The 21,317-nt window shown below is 44.7% G+C and overlaps 1 protein-coding gene across 1 annotated transcript in view; it reads left to right on the top strand.

Annotated features, from left to right (window-relative positions):
• Nucleotides 1-18,865, top strand: part of PLEKHM3 (pleckstrin homology domain containing M3) — a 204,149-nt gene extending 185,284 nt beyond the window's left edge. The window contains exon 8 of the mRNA XM_024243818.3: nucleotides 11,619-18,865. Coding sequence (XP_024099586.1) covers nucleotides 11,619-11,796 — 178 coding nt within the window. The 3' untranslated portion in view covers nucleotides 11,797-18,865. The remainder of the gene's footprint in view (nucleotides 1-11,618) is intronic.
• The last annotated feature ends 2,452 nt before the right edge of the window (nucleotides 18,866-21,317 follow it).

Genomic DNA, 21,317 nt, shown 5'->3' with positions numbered 1-21,317 from the left:
GGGCATGGTGGCTCACACCTGTTATCACAACACATGGGGAGGCCAAGGCAGAAGATCCATTGAGACCAGGAGTTTGAGACCACCCTGGGCAACATAGCAGAAACTTGTCTCTGCAAAAACAATGTTTTTTTTTTTAATTAGCCAGTCCTGGTGGCACACACTTGTAGTCCTAGCTATTAATACTTGGGAGGCTGAGGTGGGAGGATCCCTTGAGTCCAGCAGTTCGAGGCTGCAGTGAACTATGATCACACTTGCACTCCAGCCTGGGCAACAGAGCAAGACCCTGTCTCTAAAACAAAAAACAAAACCCACATTAGTTAATATCACCTCCTATTTTCATTTTGCAAAGTCCATATTTTTGTTTTAAATATATTATATGAAAAATAAGAGCCCTGCTGTCCTTAACAATGATTGACTTAGAAGTGTAGTTCTCAAACTGTTGTGTTCATCAGAATTCCCAGGAGGACTTGTTAAAACACAGATTGCTGGGCCCCAGCCCAGAGTTTATGATTCACTAAGTCTAGAGGGAGACCCAATAATTAGCCTTTATTTTATTTATTTATTTTTTTTTTTAGAGACAGGGTCTCACTCTGTTGCCCAGGCTGAGATGCAGTGGCACCATCATGGCTCACTGCAGCCTCGACCTCCCAGTCTCAAGCAATCTTCCTACCTCAGCCTCCCCAGTAGCTGGGACTGCAGGTGTGTACTACCATACCCAGCTAATTTTTTTCTATTTTTGTAGAGATGGGATCTCCCTATGTTGCCCAGGTCCTGAACTCCTGGGCAGGATCATCCTGCCTCAGCCTCTCAAAAGTGCTGGAATTATAGGTGGGAGGCACTGTGCTGGCCACTAATTAGCCTTTCTAACAAATTCTCTAGTGATGCTGGCTTGGCTGCATCACATTTGGTCCAGGGACCACACTTTCAGCACCACCAGTCTAGAATAAATTGAGTATTAGAAAATTATGGTTACCGTCTTTGAAGAGCATTGTCTTAGAGAGACAAATAGGAGAATAATCTAAAGTAATGGCAAAACACTTTAGGTCTTTTATTTAAATGCCTTTCTCCTAAATTTACATCAATAACCAGTAATTTATTCCTAAGCAACTAATCATGCTGCTCATAAAGTTAGATAGGGCTTATCTTCTAGACTTTTTGCATTTTCTAATGTACATTAGATTCATGTACATTAATGTGCATTTTCTAACGTACCCATGCTTGACTTTTTTTTCATTTTGGTTGTACTTAGTGTCTTAGTCCTTTGAGGAACTGAAATGTCATGTGTTAAATACAAGTGAGTCCCATTCAGAGTCTTAGGTGCATATCTTCCTGTTACATTATTATTTCTTTTTAAAAGGCTTACTTCAAAAACTTGGCAGGTAAATGTTTCAATTTTACATTAAGAAGGTAGACTGGTAAATCATGAGAAGTTCATATATAAACCAAGATCATTTGTTTGAATCTGCATTCGCCTAATCTCATATTCACTCCCTTCATCTTAGATGTAGCAAGATAATTCTAAACACCCCTTTGGCTCTTAGGCATTTTAAACCACTTTAGGAATTTCTACAGAAAACCATTTATCTTGTTTATAGTTCTCTATGGCTACAATTATAATACAGTCTAGCTTTTTCCCAGAAATGGTAGAAATGTTTAAATCCTCCATCAGTTCCTTAATATTAAAACAGATTTTCCTAAATACCAAGATGGGTATTTGTTTCTCGAGAATTATATTAATTACCAGATGAACCTTAAAATAAAAACTTAGAAGCATCAGAAATATCCATTTTCCCTATCCCAAGAAAACTGTTTCATCAAGGTCAAATCTATTATAATTTTATACACATACTTAGAATATAACTGAGAAGTTCGCTCACCATCCACAAGTTAGCAAGAAGCACTGATTAAGCATTTGCACAAAAGATGGCAGTGAGTTAATGTCCCCAGTAGGGTAGCAAAATTAACAAATGAATTAATTAACTCTTATTTACATTCTATTTTAAAGCCAAGATTTAAGTAAAGCTTTTGTCAAAGGTATTTAGCTGAACTTGGTTTACAAACTAAAAGCGCAAATGCTTTGTAGGCTGCTGTCAGGGAAAACCTCTCCTTAATTAACTCTGGGGCTTAAAGTGTAGGTAGATAAAAAGATCATTGCAGCACATACCAATTGTTCTTCCCAGATTTGGGTCTTAGCAGGTATCTGGGCATGTGTTGAGTAACTTAAAGGACCAAGTTGCTAGTAGTAGAAAAGGGGCCACATTCACATGAGAACACTGGAATCAAGTAGGCTTACTAGCTCTGGAACCAGATAAACCTGCAGTTATTATATTATATCTATTATTTTCTTACTGACTGACTTAATAAAAATGGGAAAACTTGAGGCCGGGCGCGGTGGCTCACGCCTGTAATCCCAGCACTTTGGGAGGCCGAGGCAGGCAGATCACCTGATGTTGGGAGGTTGAGACCAGCCTGACCAACATGGAGAAACCCCATCTCTACTAAAAATACAAAAAATTAGCGGGGCATGGTGGTGGGTGCCTGTAATCCCAGCTACTCGGGAGGCTGAGGCAGGAGAATCGCTTGAACCCGTGATGTGGAGGTTGCAGTGAGCTGAGATCGCACCACTGTCCTCCAGCCTGGGCGACAGAGCAAGACTTAATCTCAAAAAAAAAAAAAAAAAAAATGGGAGAACCGGCCGGGCGCCGTGGCTCACAGCTGTAATCCCAGCACTTTGGGAGGCCGAGGTGGGCAGATCACGAGGTCAGGAGAACAAGACCAGCCTGACTCCATCTCAAAAAAAAAAAAAAAAAATGGGAGAACTATTATAATTTTATTTTATTTTATTGAGATGAAGTCTCGCTCTGTCGCTCAGGCTGGAGTGCAGTGGTGCGATCTCGGCTCACTGCCACCTCTGCCTCCCAGGCTCAAGCGATTCTCCTGCCTCAGGCTCCCAAGTAGCTGGGACTACAGGCATTAGCCACCATGCCAGCTAATTTTTGTATTTTTAGTAGAAACGGGGTTTCACCGTGTTGGCCAGGCTGGTCTCGAACTCCTGACCTTAGGCAATCTGCCCGCTTCAGCCTCCCAAAGTGCTGGAATTATGGCTTAATTTAGCTGGGCACAGCTAAATTAATCCTATTAATCATATTTAATTCATTTTACCTTAGAATGTCTAGTATCCTGTGTATGTCTATAAGTACATGCATAGCATATAGGCTCACAGGGAAGCATAAACTATACATGATATTGGCTGATTTCCTATTCAAGCAAATTACAAATTGTTTGCTTATGTTTACTTACACAATAACAAAAGAAAACACCAACCCAAAACATTTAAATAACCAGGATCTAGTAACTACCCTCCTTAGCTAAGAGATTTAAGTAATCTTGGTTTTTTGGAAAAACCAGTAATAGTTAGTGGCTGTATGGGGTGCCTTGCATAGTAGCCATACGCAAAACCGCACTCACATGCCTGATAACGTGCACTTATTTCTGAGCCCCACCCCATTCGTTGTGGGCTCTGCAGAGTGGAAACCAGCCAAGGCTCTGCCCTGCTGTGCAGGCCTGTCCTTTTGCTTGTCAGAGATCCAACCAAACTGAAGCCTGAATTTCAATCCAAGTGAAATATCTGAGGCCATTGCCTGAGCCAAAAATAAAAATGCAGCAGGAGAAGAACCCAACATGAACACAGCAGAAGCATTTCAGTGACTTCAACTCGGGGCAGGGGCCTTTAGCAGTTTCCTGTGACCTCTGTGTGTGCAGCTAGAATCTGGAAGGGTGCAGACAAAGCCATTGGGCCTGTCTCTAATTGGTCTCACATCATCAGCATTCCAGAACAGGAAACTGTCTGCAGCCAGGAATTCTTGCTTCTTTGCCATAATATTTGAGAAGCAAACCTTTTCCCCCTGCACATACTTAGTTCTGCTAGTTTGCAGCAGGTTCATTTTCCTAGTTTCAATAACTACAATAAGAGCATCGTGTCTGGCCTATCTCTTGGTGATGGACTATTAGATTTCTAGGGAGTGAACTTCTTCCTCACTTGCTATGGGTCAGTAAGCTAATGTTTGAGTCAAAGACTGTTCATAAAATATATAGTCTCATTCCATGGTGCTTTTTTTTTTTTTTTTTTAGACAGAGTCTCTCTCAGTCACCCAGGCTGGAGTGCAGTGGCATGATCTCGGCTCACTGCAACCTCTGCTTCCTGGGTTCAAGTGATTCTCCTGCCTCAGCCTCCTAAGTAGCTGGGATTACAGGCATGCATATGATGCATTTATTGAAATTCAAAGTGAGATTTATGCTGCCCCAAGATGGGGGAGATGTTCCCCTGCTGCTATCCCAAAAAAAGGGACCAGTTCGTCAGGGCACACACAGATAATTAGGAGTGCTCCCAAGAGCATCCACAGAAGCCGAACTCTGGTCCTCCCTTCCTGGTCCCATATCTTGTGGTGTATGCAGTGTTGACATGCACCCAGTTAACTCTGGTGCAGCTGACCCAACAGTTAAAACACAAATGTATTTCCACATAGGCTGGTAAATGGCTGTCATCTCTAGCTGGCCCTCCTCATCCCCATCCCCCAAAAAAACTTGACAACATTTAACAATTATGTTTTTTTCCCTTGGGAAGAAGAGGCACTGATGAGGATTGAGAGAAGGCTAAAAAAGGAACCCTTAATTTTTAATTGAAATTTTATTAAATAGGGGCAAACTCAGCTCCTTTTGGCCAAATTTCTGAGTCAGAGCTGTATATACTAGTTCATATAAGCTATTTCATAGCTTGATTAATCAATGCAAATAAATAAAATAAAAAGTAATGCTTTACACCTTAAGATTCATCTCATGCAGTCCCAGCTTATGAGTTTGAGACTCTCTGGGGAGGTAGCAAAGCTACGTTTCTACTCATTCACTCACAGACCTTGGAGCAAGACAATTTGGAGAGAGGAGAGTACAACCCAGAGTGGCTCCCCCGGCCCCCAAATCCTGCACAAAATCTGCAAGTTGGAAGAAACTTTAGATTAACCCAAGCTTCTCTTTTACTTCTGTGGAGAGTGAGATTTACAGATAAAGTAACTTACCCAAGACCCCTGTGACACCAAGGCCAACCTGCGCCAAGGACTCGGGGCTCCTCACTCAAGCTGAGGTCTACTCTCTGCAGTAAGCACCCCATTGAAGTAGTATTGGTCTCCTTTTTATTGCAGAAGTTGTTGAAACCGGCCGGGTGCTCTGGCTCACACCTGTAATCCCAGCACTTTGGGAGGCCAAGGCAGGCGGATCACAAGGTCAGGAGTTCGAGACCAGCCTGGCCAACGTGGTGAAACCCTGTCTCTACTAAAAATACAAAAAAAAATTTAGCTGGGCGTGGTGATGGGTGCCTGTAATCCCAGCTACTTGGGAGGCTGAGGCAAGAGAATCACTCGAAACCGGAAGGCGGAGGTTGCAGTGAGCTGGGATCACGCCACTGCACTCCAGCCTGGGCAACAAGAGTGAAACTCCATCTCAAAAAAAAAAAATAAGTTGTTGAAACCTAACTGCTTCACAGTTGCATAAAAGCAATTTATTTTATGAAGTAGATGTAAAACTTTTAACTTTGATTTGTTAGATGGCCCAGGTAGGACATAAAGAAGCAGAAAATAACACAGAGAAACAGCCCAGTGGTTCTTGGCCAAAGAGCAAATAAATGGGACTAAGATGCACCACCAAGATGGCTTTTAGGTAGAATTGAAAAGGCAGGCCGGGCACGGTGGCTCACGCCTGTAATCCCAGCACTTTGGGAGGCCGAGGCAGGTGGATCACCTGAAGTCAGGAGTTCGAGACCAGCCTGGCCAACATGGAGAAACCTCGTCTCTACTAAAAATACAAAATTAGCCAGGTGTGGTGGCACATGCCTGTAATCCCAGCTAGTTGGGAGGCTGAGGCAGGAGAATTGCTTGAACCCAGGAGGTGGAGGTTGTGGTGAGCCGAGATCGTGCCATTGTACTCCAGCCTCAAGAGCAAAACTCCGTCTCAAAAAAAAAAGAAAAATCAGAGTTAGTTGGTAGGGAGTGACTGAGTGATGCACAGCATTGCGTCACTGATTCTGACTTCTTAAATGATGTTCTAAATGATTTCCATTTAGGTTGGTGCAAAAGCAAGTGCGATTTTTGCCATTAGAAGTAAAAGAAACCACTGGTTAATATTAATATTAGGGTTTCAACTATTTTAATCAAATGATGTGTTTAAAATACGTACTTGTGAAAGTTAAATGAATAAGTACACTACACTGGACCTTATTGGCTGGTAAGAATGTAAGCCAGCAGGAGACACTTGCAAATTCAGTGTGGGGGTCCTGTGTAAGTATCCCTGGGTACCCCCTCTGTGATGCATTTTCCACTAGATTAGGTCAGTGGTTCTCAACAGGGATGGTTTTGCCCCGCAGAGGCATTTGGCAGTGTTTGGAGATACTGCTGGTTGTCACAACTGGGAGGAGGGGGTGACGTGGCTACTGGCATCTAGTCGAGAGAGGCCAGGGATGCTGCTACACATCCTATGATGCACAGGACACCCCCTCACATCAAAGGATTATCACCCAAAATATCAGTAGGGCCAAGGTTGAGATCCCTAGATATGAGAAAAAGTGAAGCAATGAATGTTTTCAAGAAAAAAAAAAACGGAAAAACCCATTGGATGACTTTGGTCAGTAACAAATGTCTCCCTGCAGTTGCCGACACTGCAAAGGGAGGACGTTGGTCTTTGTTTTCTGTGATGTACAGCAACATCCAACAAGCGGTGAAACTGCTTATTGCTGGACTAGATGACTCAGAATGAAGACACCAGCTTTCATCTGATGTATCACACAGGAACACCAAAGGGACGTTTCTCTTTCATTACCTTTTGCAATTTTCAGCAGAGATGATTACATTGGTAGATTTGCCTTATATGAAAGATGTGTTCCTGAAAAGTTGTGTGTGCTAAATCATATTTTAAATACAGTCAAGAAACTCAGTGAGTACTCAGGGGGGCCAGTGAATCTTTTTTTTTTTTTTTTTTTTTTGAGATGGTGTCTTGCTCTGTCGCCCAGGCTGGAGTGCAATGGTGCAATGTCAGCTCACTGCAGCCTCTGCCTCCCGGGTTCCAGCGATTCTCGTGCCTTAGCCTCATGGGTAGCTGGGATTACAGGCACATGCCACCACACCTGGCTAATTTTTGTATTTTTAGTAGAGACAGGGTTTCACCATGTTGGCCAGGCTGGTCTTGATCTCCTGACCTCAAGGTGATCCACCCACCTTGGCTTCCCAAAGTGCTGGGATTACAGGTGTGAGCCACTGCACCCGGCCCAATGAATCTTTTTTTTTTTTTTGGTGGGGCGGGGTGTGCAGGGGGAGGGAGTCTCGCTCTGTTGCCAGGCTGGAGTGCAGTGGTGCAATTTCTCGGCTCTCTGCAAACTCTGACTCCCGGGTTCAAGTGATTCTCCTGCCTAGCCTCCCGAGTAGCTGGGATTACAGGCACACACCACCACACCCAGCTAATTTTTGTATTTTTAGTAGAGACGGGGTTTCACCATTTTGGCCAGGATGGTCTCAAACTCCTGACCTCAGGTGATCCACCTGCCTCAGCCTCCCAACGTGCTGGGATTACAGGCGTGAGCCACTGCACCCGGCCAATGAATCTTTTTAAAGTGAAAAAATAAAATCCTATTCTCAAAGAGGAACATACCCATATATTACATTTTTTAATGTAAATATTTATCCTGAACTTTACATTTTTATTACAGGGCTCCATAAATCTTATGTAAGAGAACAATTTCCCTTTCTCCTTCCTTTTCCTCCCCTTATTCTTTTCCTTTAAAGAGGAAAGGGTTGGGGGAGGGATTAACTATAGATTCTTGGAATTTGGAAAGTCATTGATCAGTCTATCCATACTACAGTTTAAAAGATACCTGCTGGGTTACAAATTGTTAGAAAATAGGGCTTAGTTCTATTTTGAAATCATTAATTTTTTTTTATCTCATGCTTTTTGTTCAGTTACTGACCTTTGGTTAGAAAGAGCAGGTGCGCTCAACTCTTCCATCACCCCATGGGTGTTTGCTGCACCAGAAATATCCGATAAGACCCAATCTCTTCACTCACTGGAGCCTGGTATCAGCAGAGATAAGGGAGTGGTACTGAAGGAACCCAGGGATTTTCCTCCTTATCAATCACTGCCCTGGGGCAACATCCCTAGGTGTATAAATCACTGACTAACCCAGCAGGGGAAAGGGGGCTGGAAGGAGGAAATTTATATGATAAAGCTACCATTAGTGTCACTTTAGTGATAGAAGGTTACATAGGTGTGACCAGTGGGGACAAAGCCATTGCCACTAGGAAGGAGCTGGCCCAGATGAGAGAGGCTCTAGAAGACATGGGTCTGACCTTTATCCTCACTGGAAGGAGGAGGGGGTTGGGAAGAGGAAGATGCTAGAGGTGACCGTGCCATGTCCAGGATAGCGCCTGTGTCAAGGAGACGGGTACTAGAGTCAGCTGTGAGGGGCGGCGTCACAGCCTTTGCATAGTCCTTCCACTTACAAGTATGTTTCTCATTTTAGTCTCACAGCAACCCAGTGAATAGGAAGGGGTTCACTGTGAGCAGCATTTTACAAATGAGAAAACAAAAGCACCAAGAACTTAAGTAGTAACTTGCCCACTGTCACTCAGCTACAAAGGATTTGTGGTTTGACACAGGTGTTCTGATTGGAAGCCCTGCGTTTCCCTATGCAATGGCTCCCTGCTCTCGCTGGGATGGCCAGGCCTCAGCCCGGCAGCGTGGTGCTCGGTAAGAGCCTTGGCTGGGCTGCCAGGAGCCCTGGGTTCCAGTCACAACTCTGTCTCCAACTCACTGCGTCCCCGGTAGGCAATCCCTAGCCCTCTTGGAGTCTCTTTTCTCATCTAGGCAAGGAGGGGGTTGACTAAGATGTCCTCAGGTCTCTGCAGTGACATGGGTGAAGTCAGGCTGCAATGCAGCCGCACAGAAGGCAGCAGGCAGCCTGGGGGGCACCCTGGCCGGAGCAGTCCTTGCTGTTCGCTAAGCACTTCCCACCACGGCTAGGAACTGGGAATACACTGCATCCATGATGTTACCTGAGCACCGCAGCACCCCAGGAGGTGGGTGCTATGTAGTCTCCATTTAGCTGATAAGGACACTGAAGCACAGGAAGCTCAGAAAGGCGATGTGACTTGCGTAAGGTCATTAGCCTGCTCAGACTGTCACACGGAAGACCACAGACTGGGTGGCTTAGACAACAGAAATGTGTTGCCCCCAGTTCTGGAGGCTGGAAGTTTCAGATCAAGGTCCCAACAGGGTTGGTTTCTGGAGAGGCCTCTCCTCCTGGCTTGCAGGAGTGTGTATGTCCCCACAGGGCGCTGCCTCTGAGGCATGCGGAGCTGGGGAGAGCAAGCTCCCCGTGCTCTTCTTCTAAGGACACTTATGAGCTTGGATCAGGGTCTCACCCTTATGACCTCATTTAATCTTTTTTTTTTTTTTTTTTTTGAGACAGTTTTGCTCTTGTCACTCAGGCTAGAGTGCAGTGGTATGATCTCTGCTCACTGCAAACCTCCACCTCCCGGGTTCAAGCAATTCTCCTGCCTCAGCCTCCCGAGTAGCTGGGATTACAGGCATGTGTCACCACACCCTACTAATTTTGTATTTTCAGTAGAGTCGGGGTTTCACCATGTTGGCCAGGCTGGTCTCGAACTCCTGACCTCGGGTGATCCGCTCACCTCGGCCTCCCAAAGTGCTGAGATTACAGGCATGAGCCACCACGCCCAGCCTACCTCATTTAATCTTGATTACCTCCTAAGCACGGTATCTCCAAATATAGTCACATTGTGGGTAAGGGGTTTAACATATGACTAACAGGGGGACACAGTTCAGTCCATAGCAGTCACACAGCCAGCAATTGATGTGAAGCTCCTTGCTGGCTGGCCTCACCACCTGTATGTTTCACTTGACCCAGAGAGCCAAGCTGGAGGTAGAGCTGCTGGGTGCAGGAAGTCCTGTCTTCCTGTGCCTCTGCTGGAATAGGTGTACACGCACACACACACATACACACACACTCTCTCTCTTTCTCCCCCCCTCCAACCCCCCCACCCCGCAACAGTGTCTCTCCATCCAAGTCACTGCCTCCTCTCCAAGGTATGAGGCTGGGTAGGAAGATCTTCCTTTCACTAAGCCCTCTGGGTCCTGAATGGTGGTGGGGTAAGTCAGTGGCAGACTAGGAGATGATGCCCCCAAGACCATCCTGCACCCGGCACTGAAACTCAAGACTCTGTGGAAAAAGCAAAAGAAGCCTGAGGCTGAGCCCTCGGGACTGGTTCCTTCGCAACCCTCTTTGAACCCAGTCCAGTTCTGGACCCTCCCTGAATGCCTGCAGGCTGAACAAAATTACACAAGTGCAGTTCCTTGGGCTCCTAGGACTTGGTACAAGTTGCCTATTACCCTCGTGGAAGGACGAAAACTCAGTCCATATCGGCAAACCACTCACTGGAGCAGTTGTGTTTGAGCTTGTCAGTTACTCATTATTAAAAGCTTTGCAGACCAAATGCAGTGGCTCACGCCTGTAATCCTAGCACTTTGGGAGGCTGAGGAGGGTGGATCACCTGAGGTCAGGAGTTCCAGACCAGCCTGGCCAACATGGCAAAACCCCGTCTCTACTAAAAATACAAAAATTAGCCAGGTGTGATGATGGGTGCCTGTAGTCCCAACTACTCGGGAGGCTGAGGTTGGAGGATCGCTTGAGCCCAGGAGGCGGAGGGTGCAGTGAGCTGAGGTCACGCCACTGCACTCCAGCCTGGGTGACAGAGTGAGACCCTATCTCCAAAAAAATAAATAAATAAAAACTTCGCTGTAAAAACAAGTTATTCAGACTCCCGTGCAGGCTTCCACCAAGCCAAACAACAAACGAGTCATCCACCTGAATGTTTCCTCTCTACATATTACAATATCTGTCATATTGTTGGAAAAATGTTTTCTTCCCCACTGTCTCCTGCTTTAATGTTCACGCTCATATTAGAAAGGTAGACTTACAAAGGTAGGAGTTTTTTCCTAATTTTTAAAAAACTCACAAGATTTCATAGACCACAGGATGTCATTCAGAAAATGAAAATGTGTCATTTTATCTTTTCAAACTGTCAAATAAAGGCAGCTAGTTAACAGAGAACCACTTAGCTCGTGTTAACTGATGCAGAACACTACCTTGCCACAGATGTAACGCTGTGGCTGTCACTGGTGTGCCGAGCGTTTTCACGAGGCACTGCCCTCTCATTTTCTGTCACTTCACCCTAGAGTCACTGCCCACTCCCTTCTCAGTGGAGAGCTTCTGGTGTTCTGTCTATTGTCACTATAACCAGAATTGCTGGGTGACTGCGGACTCCCCCCCACTCATAAGCCCTAGTTCAGATCAGAAAAGCAAAAATGTTTTTCAAGTGAAATTCAACCTTGAGCATTTTGGAAAAGCAAACAGTTCATTTCAGTGAGTCATCTCTCTTCCCATTGGCAGGGTTGTCCAGAACAGTAGATTGTGCCGCCAGCTGCACCCGAGGCCACAGGGCTTCCCATTGTGTCTTGCTGGCTTCAGTCTTGCTCATCATATCCATGGTTGACTTTTGCAGGTGTGAAAGCTGTGGAGCCGTTTTCCATTCTGAATGCAAAGAAAAGTCTGTCCCCTGCCCGAGGTGTGTTCGCCGAGAGCTGCAGAAGAAGCAGAAGTCTTTCTGGCAGAGATTGAACATGGACGAGAGTCTAGAGGAGGCTTGCACCATGTTCGAGCTGTCCTACCAGAACACCTGACTCCAGCCGACCCGAAGGCCAGGGATTCACCAATCAACAATCCATCAGCCCCAGAGCGGCTTCCTAACTAGCCAGTTAGGCCCCTTTGGAAGAAGAGTATGTCTCCTCTTCAGCTAGATATAGATATATATATTTATTTATATATACACAAATACCTATACGTCCTGTACGTATGCTCTGTGTGCATCATTGTCCAGACGATCCACAGAACCTCTGTGGCTCGAGAAACTACCAATAGCTGGATTATACTTAGCCAAGAATTTCAGCTGCTTGCTCCCAGACAAAACGTGGTGTACACAATGCTTTACAGTTCAGACTTTTTTTTTTTTTTCTGTCTCTCGGGACATTTTATTACCCAAGACACAAGAGGAAGCATTTCCTGCACAAAACAGTGCTTTAGGTTATTTTTGTGTTATTTATTTTTAGCCTTCACAGAGGCTGAGGTAACTGAGGCAGGCACCCATCATCATCTGTTTCATAAGACAACCTTCAAAACACAAGAGACTGCTGGGTCCTTCCAGGACCTGGTGTCCGTGGCGCTCCCGCCTCAGTTCCTCCTGCGGAGGCGGGGAATCACGTAAGCAGAGCCGATGGCTGGAAACAGGAGCCAAGCCCCCTCTGACAGAAAGCATACACCCCTCATTTATGAGGAGGGCTGGTTCTGGTTTTGAAGTTAATCTCAGAAGTTTTTTTCCTGAGAAGAGAAGAAACCTCTGCGACCAATAACTGAGTGTTGTCGGTCTGTTTGCCGGTACGAATCCCATCACCCACCTAATGATGTGATGCTCCACCTTGTTTTCCAGGCTGTACACGTGGCTTTCTTAACAGTTTTCAACGGGTGCCCATGGTTGATATTTATGATTTTTTTCATGATGCTGGCTGGAGGAAATGTCCTGGGGTGGTTGTTAAAGACATTGGCGTGTAGACTGGTAGATAAGGCTATCTGGTAAGTATATTCACAGAGAGGGTCGTTTTAGTTTCTTTTCTCAGAATCCTGTGGAGGCAGTTCCTACCTATTCATTTTAAGTGCTTTATTTCTCGTTGTTCTTCCTGCACTTTCATTTCGACCTTTGTCAATGTGACCATTCTTGCTTTCTCATTTTTTTGTTTAAAAAATCGGAGTAATGTGGAACTTCAAAATACCAACTTTGGGCTATTAAGAAAACACAAACTTACAAGTATAATTAATAAATTAGATCTAATATTATTTAAGTAAATATATATATATACACACACACATATATAATTGCCACCTTGAAGTAAAACAAAGAGTGCTAAAATAAATAATAGGAGTAAGAAAGAGAGCTGCTTTGCTATTTGGCAGGTAGCGTTCTCCCGCTGCAGTGCCCTTGGAAGAGCGCATGGCAGTCACTGTGACCAAAACAGCAGGTAGGACAGCCCTGGGACCCTGACAGCTCCCATTCCTTCCCCTTAACTCTCCCTAGAGCAAGAAAATACATTTATAATGGAACAGTTCTCAGTAGACTTTATGAGAAGATTCTGTAGCTTTCGCGCTGAGCAGATGCCTTCTATGTCTTCATGGTTTAGTAGTTTTGCTGCTATTAGGATCAGTGGCTCACAACATACTTGGTACATTCAACCCCGTTGCTCCTTTCCCCCACACGCCGCTTCCCCAAGACCCCAACTCATGATACTTCCGTCCATCTAGAGATGTGACATTTCAGACTGACTTTTGTGCAGTTAGATGTAAGCATTTTACCTCTCAACCCACACCAGTTCCTTTGGCCCCAGACCACACATTTCACCTTAATAGCTCAACACCATGCATGCATTTATTTTCTGACTATACAGTAGCCGCAACCAAGGCTTGAGAACTTGTTAAAAGGCTAGGGCCCTATTCATGAGACGCCTGACGGTGCCTTTTACCCTTAGGAAAGCAGGTTGACTTTTCCCCCACTCTAGTTAAAGAGAATGTTGCACACAAAAGAAAAAGGGTGGAAAATCTCAAACACTTGGCAACAGGCAAACAAATTTGATCATCTCCTTTCCTCCTCCTCTTGGTAAAATACAGTATTTATATTTTCCAGCCTCAGAGAAGATAGCAGAACACGATCTTTCACAAGAGAATTATAGACCTGCTTATTATAAAACAGATGTGCTCCCATGGCAAAGTGCCTTCTCCCTCCACCCCCAGCTCCCTGTCACTGTAGCTTACTTTTGCCTTCGCTGTAATTAATGTATCTGTGATTCCAACTGTCAGCGAGGCCATTCCTAGCACACTGCATTTGGAGACCTGAAGTGCAGGGCCATCTCCTCCCCTTGTAACATGTTTGCCCTGCATACAGAATTTCCTCTCCTAGCTCTCAGGCACCCAGTGTCATACCTGCCGAGAGTCAAGGGCAAAATTCTGGATCCCTGTTCAAAACATCTTTGTTTTCACCAGTCCGCATTTAGAGGGCCCTGCTAAATACGAGCAGTCCCTGTGAACTCCTAAGGAGAACTTTCCACCCACATCATTTTCTGCTTATTTTCAAAAGGGAAACAAAAAATCGACGTGTTATCACCATCAGCTACCCAGAGCTGGGTCCATGTCCAGCACTCCTGTTTCCTCTCCTTTTCGTACAACCCTGACAGCTTGGTCGGTGCCAGCCACAGGCCTATGACATTCTCTGCCACCACCACCAAAATCTGATAGGACAGAGTGGAGCCAGCTTAGGAGTTGAGTCTTCCATGAAAATTCAAAATTGCTGTTTTCAGCCCAGAATGCCTTGGCGCACATGAACGCCCTTACTGTTTTCAACTCTAACAAATTACTTGGTGCACTGTTAGGTAATTGTTCCATTGCTTAGAAACTGTCGAAACAAAAGCAAATCTGTGGATTACCACCTCTTTCAGACCAAACTAATACCTGCTTTTCCTCGTGTTCCATTTTTCATCCCATATTAAATATCTTGCACATAAAACATATGAAAAAATGGCCAATTAATCTCCTGGAGCTGGCAGCTGACTCCGGGGAACCGCTTTTTGCTGAAAGGCTCATTCCCTAGTGTATCACTTGAGGAAATCCCTCCTAAAAGTGCCAGAAACTCATGTGTGAGATCGTCCAACCCTGGTGAAATGTTGGCATCTAACCCCACAGTAAAGAAGCCAGTTCCTAAAATAGACCTCATTTTGCACCGCGGCAGGAAGGCCACAAAGTACTTAAAAAGCGGTCAACTGGAATGGGAGTAGTGTTCTTTCCAGGCCCGCTTTTTCCAAAGTTAAAAGCCTCTTTATATGAAAACCATGTAAACTCTCAGCGGCCCCCTTTGCTTCACTGCCTTTTCTAGGGAGTGCATTATAGTCATTTTTACGTCTGTAGTGCTAAAGGCTCACCTGGTTAGGAGCTTTACATTGGATTCGCTGAGAGGGTCATCGGTTTTTGATTCTTCTAGAGTAGGCCTCCACCAAGAAGGGAATAAGTCTAATACTTGGGATCTGTGGTTTGCAACGCAAGTGGTATCCCTCAGACTCCTGAAAAGGGACTATGCCGTGACTTCCTTCCTGCTGCAGTGAGATCCGAGGTGTTTACACCACCCTAGTTGCCGAATGCAGCCTTTGCTCAGCTAGAATGTGTCCTTTGACGGAGCCTGGCCTCTGTTTTTGTCTCTGTGTGTTGTGTGTACACACTGAATGTGGACATCAGATAGTTCTTTTCTGTGCCTCCTCAGAGAGGCTTGGCTTCCAAACCTGGGAGTTTGTTCTCTACCCATTGGCTAAAAAAGGCCATCCATAAATTAATATATCCAGGTGGGACTAGCATGATGCCACGCACACTGAACATTTTCTGCAGAGGGGCGTTAGCAGTGAAAGTAGAGACACATTCTGGTCCTCCTTTAGAGTCAAGCCAATGCTGTTGCTCGTGTGTTTGTGTACAATTATTCATCTCTGTTGATCTGACACATTCTCTTGAAATCACTAGATTATGAAACAGATCTTCACCTCCTGATTCCAATACTGCCTGGTTTCAACACAGGGGTTATTTTATTTTTTTACTTCTCCTAGTAAATAGAGATGTGTTTAATTTTTGCCCATTTTATTTCTTGAGTTGTCTGCACTACTTCTTTTCTTACTCTGAAATAATGTGAAAATGTGAAGTTGGAGCAAGACCTTGAAAGAGCCTCCCTCCTTTGCGCGACCTGAATCGGTAGCAGCACTCTCCGTTTCCCCTGCCTCCGTGTCACTTGTTAGTGACGGGCATTAGGAGCTTCATATGTTGCACACCTTGTACCACTCTTCCGACCCTGAGTCAAGTAGAGCTGTCTGCTCGAGGTCGAATCCAGTGATGGGTGACTAAGCTCTGCTCAGTTAATGTAAACAGACAAGTGTTGATTTCTGTCATATGGAACGGTGTTTCGACAGTTAAGTCTAGCACCCAGTAGTCTCCTTATTGGTAGACGATTCTAATTTCATTGGATTCAAAAATCTCTGACTCAAGGGTCTTTCCTTAGTGCGTTTTAATGGGTGCATGGCTGAGGGAAAATCCAAGTCATTGTTAAACTCTAGGTAAAAGACAAGAGTATGGGATACCCTCCTAAGCATGCCGGTAGTTGTCAGTTTTATTTAAAGTGGGTTCCACTTGGCCAGAATTGGTGGCTCATGCCTGTAATCCCAGCCCTTTGGGAGGCCAAGGCAGGTGGATCACTTGAGGTCAGGAGTTTGAGACCAGCCGGGCCAAAAATGGTGAAATCAAGTCTATACTAAAAATAAAAACATTAGGCTGAACGCAGTGGCTCATGCCTGTAATCCCAACACTTTGAAGGCCAAGGTGGGTGAATCACTTGAGGTCAGGAGTTTGAGGGCCAGCCTGGCCAACATGGTGGAACCCCCTCTTTACTAAAAATACAAAAATTAGCCGAGCGTTGTGGTGGATGCCTATAATCCCAGCTACTTGGGAGACTGAGGCAGGAGAATCAATCGCTTGAACCTGGGAGGCAGAGGTTGCAGTGAGCCGAGATTGCGCCACTGCACTCCAGCCTGGGTGACAGAGCAAGACTCCGTCTCAAAAAAAAAAAAAAAAAAGTAAGTTCCAAATGATCATGTTTTGTGGCACTGTCCTCATAAAGTAGCGGCTGCTGTGATGGAAGGCATTGCTAAACTCAAGTGAGACAACTGCTGTTTTGCTTTGGATTTTCCCTGTGAAAAGAGAAGCCGCTGGCTGCTCATCTTGTTAGAAAGACAAGACTTTGAATGAAGTTCCAGACGTTGAATGAAGCTGGTTGTTGCCCAGGGTAGAAGATTCAGGCACCTACGGCAACTCACAGCAACTCCTAACTCTTAGGAGGGCTCCCTCCTATTGGCCGTGAAGCTGCAAACCAGCCTCTCTCTTTTCTCTGGATCTTCCTTGCCCCTAGTTCTGAGCCCCAGCCCAGAGGCAGGCCTCATGGCTAATAAACTAGCTAGAGGACAGCTGGGGCCTGTGGCTCCTTCTCCATGTTGGCCTTCCCTTGTGTCTCTTGTCCCCGTAGGAATGCCTTATAGTACTGTCTCGCGCTTCTAGTCTAGTCTGAACCACTTGAAGCCTGCAGGACCCTTCAACTAAATCTGGATCCCTTTGCTTCTTCCCTGCTGGCCACTCTTCATATAGATGCTCTTGGAGCCTGTGCATTCCATGATGCATGTCAGAAATCTCACCTTGTTCAGCCTGGTGTGCCTTAACCTCAGGAGTAAAGGGAATCATGTTGGAAACACGTCATTAAAGTAGAATGGTACAAACATTGGCTTCTTAGTGCCATTAGCACTTTTACCAGGAAATGCAAAAGATGCAACCACATAATGTTTTCACTTTGTTTTATGCTGTTCTTCAATCGCTCTTTTTGTTTGTTTGTTTGTTTGCTTTCATTAACCAAACTCAGGGGAATGTCATGATGTCACCAAGGCCAATGGGTAGAGAAATAAAAACCAGCCATCCAGAATTGAATCTGTAAAGTCAGTGAACTTAGCCTTTCCAGGTTCCAAATTACACAAACACAAAGATTTTCTTATCCTTCACCTTTCAAAGGTTTTCTTTTTATTTTGCCACCTGTTTTCCAAATAAGAAGTGGGAAGCCTCTTAGATAAATTGTGATAAAAATGTCTCTTTGTTTGGCGTGAGCTGTCAAATTAGCTTTGTGTGTCCACTGAGCCATCAAATTAGGCTTTGGCTGCTGGAGGCCTAGGTTCTAGCTTTGGTCACCTATCAGAATCTTACTGTTACGCTGGGCATGGTGGCATGTGCCTACAGTCCCAGCTATTTGGGAGGCTGAAGTGGGTAGATTGCTTGAGCCCAGGAGCCTGTGCAATATGGTGAGACCCATCTCAAAAAACAAACAAAAAAAGAAGTAGAATCTTACTGTGAATAGCTACTAGCCTACCCTAGAAGATATATATTTTAAATCTGTTTCTTAGGAATAGTAGCTAAAAGAAGGAATGGTCAAAGGAGGGAAAGTGGCTGGCCGCAGCGGCTCACACCTGTAATCCCAGCTCTTTGGGAGGCTGGGGTGGGAGGATCACTGGAGCCCAGGAGTTCAAGACAAGTCTGGGCAAGATAGCGAGACCCTCATCCCTTTAAAAAAAATATATATATATATATATATTAAAAAGTATATATATGTATACTTTTTTTTTTAAGGAGAGAAAATGCTTAGGTTGCAAATGGAGAATATTGAACATGGTGATGTAAAAAACTTCTGCACAACTTGTTCTCTAGCTCCTGGGTCAGGTCTATGCCATTTTTTCTTATATCTGCTCACACAGTACAGAAATGACTAAAATTTTGGGTCTGGGCTGTTATATCATTTTGTGTTAAGTTATTTGTAGTAGCTAATGTGCTAACTTATATATGTGTTCTTTCTGTTTTTTGGATTTTATTACCTTTTGTTTTGGCATAACTTATCTATATTTTTGTTTACATTATTTTAAAAATTATTTTAAAAATATCAGTAACTGTAATAATATTAAATTGAAGTTGTATTGTTGACAATACCTCTAGTTTTTAAGGTCATCTGTCACATAATTTAAGTGCACCAGTTCCTAATGTATAAAGTTCTCTCTCTCTCTCTCTCTCTCTCAATAAACAATGCAGAAAATACTTTCCTTTCTCATAACAACTTGATTAAAATACTGCTCTTGAGGGGGTGGTGAAAGCCCAAGGTGAGCCCTATATATTAATTCAAAGTCAAGATTTGAGCTTTATTGAAAATGAGCCACAGCTGGGCGCACAACCTGAGGCAGGCAGATCACCTACAGTTGAGAGTTCAAGACCAGCCTGGCCAACATGGCAAAACCCCCTCTCCACTAAAAATACAAAAACTAGCCGGGCATGGCGGCGGGCACCCGTAATCCCAGCTACTCGGGGGAGGCTGAGGCAGGGAGAATTGCTTGAACCTTGGAGGCAGAGGCTGCAGTGAACTGAGATCGTGCCACTGCACTACAGCCTGGGTGACAGAGCACGACTCTGTCTCAGAAAAAAAAAAAAAAAAAAAAAAGAGCCACTTTTAAATTATCTCTAATATCTTACAGATAGACTTTTAAAACAATTCATCAACCTACAATATTCTCATCAGCCCTTTCCATGCTTATGAAAAATGTAGTGTAACTTTTAAAAAGATGCAGATGTAGTGTCATGGGCCTTATTTGCTGAATCTAAGCATGATTGCTTTCAGTTCCAAGACAAAGCTGCCAAAGCTCATGCATGGATGTTCTCCCACCAAAGCTTTTCCCCAAGTCTTCTGGCCCTGATTCCATTTCACCATTCCTGCACTCTCCAAATTAGATGGCCAAGTGCTAGGTGGCCAGCTAGGCAAAAGCATTGGTCCTTCCTTCAGGGACCATATTTTGGAAGCAAAGAAGGAGCAAAGAGTGGAGAGTAAAGAGAAACTGTTCCTCCTCGAGACAGCAGCTCTCTGGGAGTTGAGAAACGATCAGAAATATCTGCAGGGCCTCATGCCTGGGCTGACCCTCACCCACTCAAAAGGCCAGGGGTACAACAACTATCCACTTGGAACCTTTAGAAGGCTCCATTTAAACTCACTTTCCCAAAGGAAGACGTGGAAAAGAGACTAGAAAAGGTTCTTCTGGTAAAACATTTACCAAGATGAACCCTGAGCTTTACACCCTAAGACACACCTAAACAAGTTTATGCCCGGCCCCTCTCACTCCACCCTCAGGAAATCGGCCTGGGCTCACACGCACTCTGTCCAAGAAATAACTGGACTTCATCGTCACACGAAACCTGCCACAATCCACGATAAAGAGAAACGGGTTAATGTTTCACTGAACCAAACTAGACATACGATGTAGTCAGAGCCTGGATTCATAATCAGATGAATCACACAGGACAGGTTCGCTTTCTCCCAGTTGTAGGAAACTGGCAAGGCTGGATAACTCCAGGATGTTCTGACATCAAAGAGAACATAGGCAAAAATGTGTCAGAACCGTGGAAAGAGACACTATTTTGTTCATCTGTTATCCTCAGGAGATAAGGATGATTGAATCTCCCTTAATTGTTTCCCATGTCCTGTTCTTTGATGATGGTTTAAATCCATGGTTCCTGCATTCGAAACACAGAAATAAAAGCAAAATCTCTGGGCCTCATCACAGACAATTGACTCAGAATCTCTCCGGATGGGGCTTGAGTATTTGTATTTTTTAAAAGCTCCCTGGATGACCCGATGCATTCTGGAGGTGAAGAACCACTAGTTTAAATGAAGCAAGTTGCCTTGAAATAAACATTTGTTTGCTGTATCGATGGTCCACAGTGGGAACAGTGCCAAGAGGAATTGGAAGGATGAACCGCGGTAGCTGCCCTGCAGTTAATAGCTGTTGCTTCTCTTCTTCCCAAAAGTCACAGCACTTTAGAACTTGCTTCTCATGGACTGCAGTTGTTTGCATAAAGCCTTACCTTTACACCCCCTTTATTTTCTTCCAGGGTGTGATTAGCATGTATTTATCAGTATATCTCATTGCCAGAAAGCATTAGTGAATAGAAGTGTCCATGTCACGGCTGCAGGCGACTAAGCTGGCCTAAAAAGGGAGCTCTGTACGCTCCCATTCATTTTTTCATTCCTCCCAGTTATCCTGTGATTGGTCCTCAAATGCATGTGCGAGTCTGTTCCCAGCTCAGGCCGATCCAATGAATGTGAACCTCACACTCTGGATGGTGGTTTTTAAAACAGAAAATCACGCCGGGCGAGGTGGCTCATGCCTGTAATCCTAGCACTTTGGGAGGCCAAGGCAGGTGGATCACCTGAGGTCTGGAGTTCAAGACCAGCCTGGCCAACATGGTGACACCCCGTCTCTACCAAAAATACAAAAATTAGCCGGGCGTGGTGGTGTGTGCCTGTAATCCCAGCTACTCAGGAGGCTGAGGCAGGAGAATCACTTGAACTCGGGAGGCAGAGTTTTGCAGTGAGCTGAGATCGTGCCACTGAACTCCAGCCTGGGCAACAAGAGTGAAACTCCATCTCAAAAAAATTAATTAATTTAATTAAACAAAATAGAAAATCACTAGGTGCTTCTTGCCCAGAAAGGCTTAGGAAATT

The sequence above is a fragment of the Pongo abelii genome, chromosome 11, assembly GCF_028885655.2.
Source record: "Pongo abelii isolate AG06213 chromosome 11, NHGRI_mPonAbe1-v2.0_pri, whole genome shotgun sequence".
In the NCBI taxonomy this organism is placed as follows: domain Eukaryota; kingdom Metazoa; phylum Chordata; class Mammalia; order Primates; family Hominidae; genus Pongo; species Pongo abelii.
This window is presented reverse-complemented; position numbering and strand designations above follow the sequence as displayed.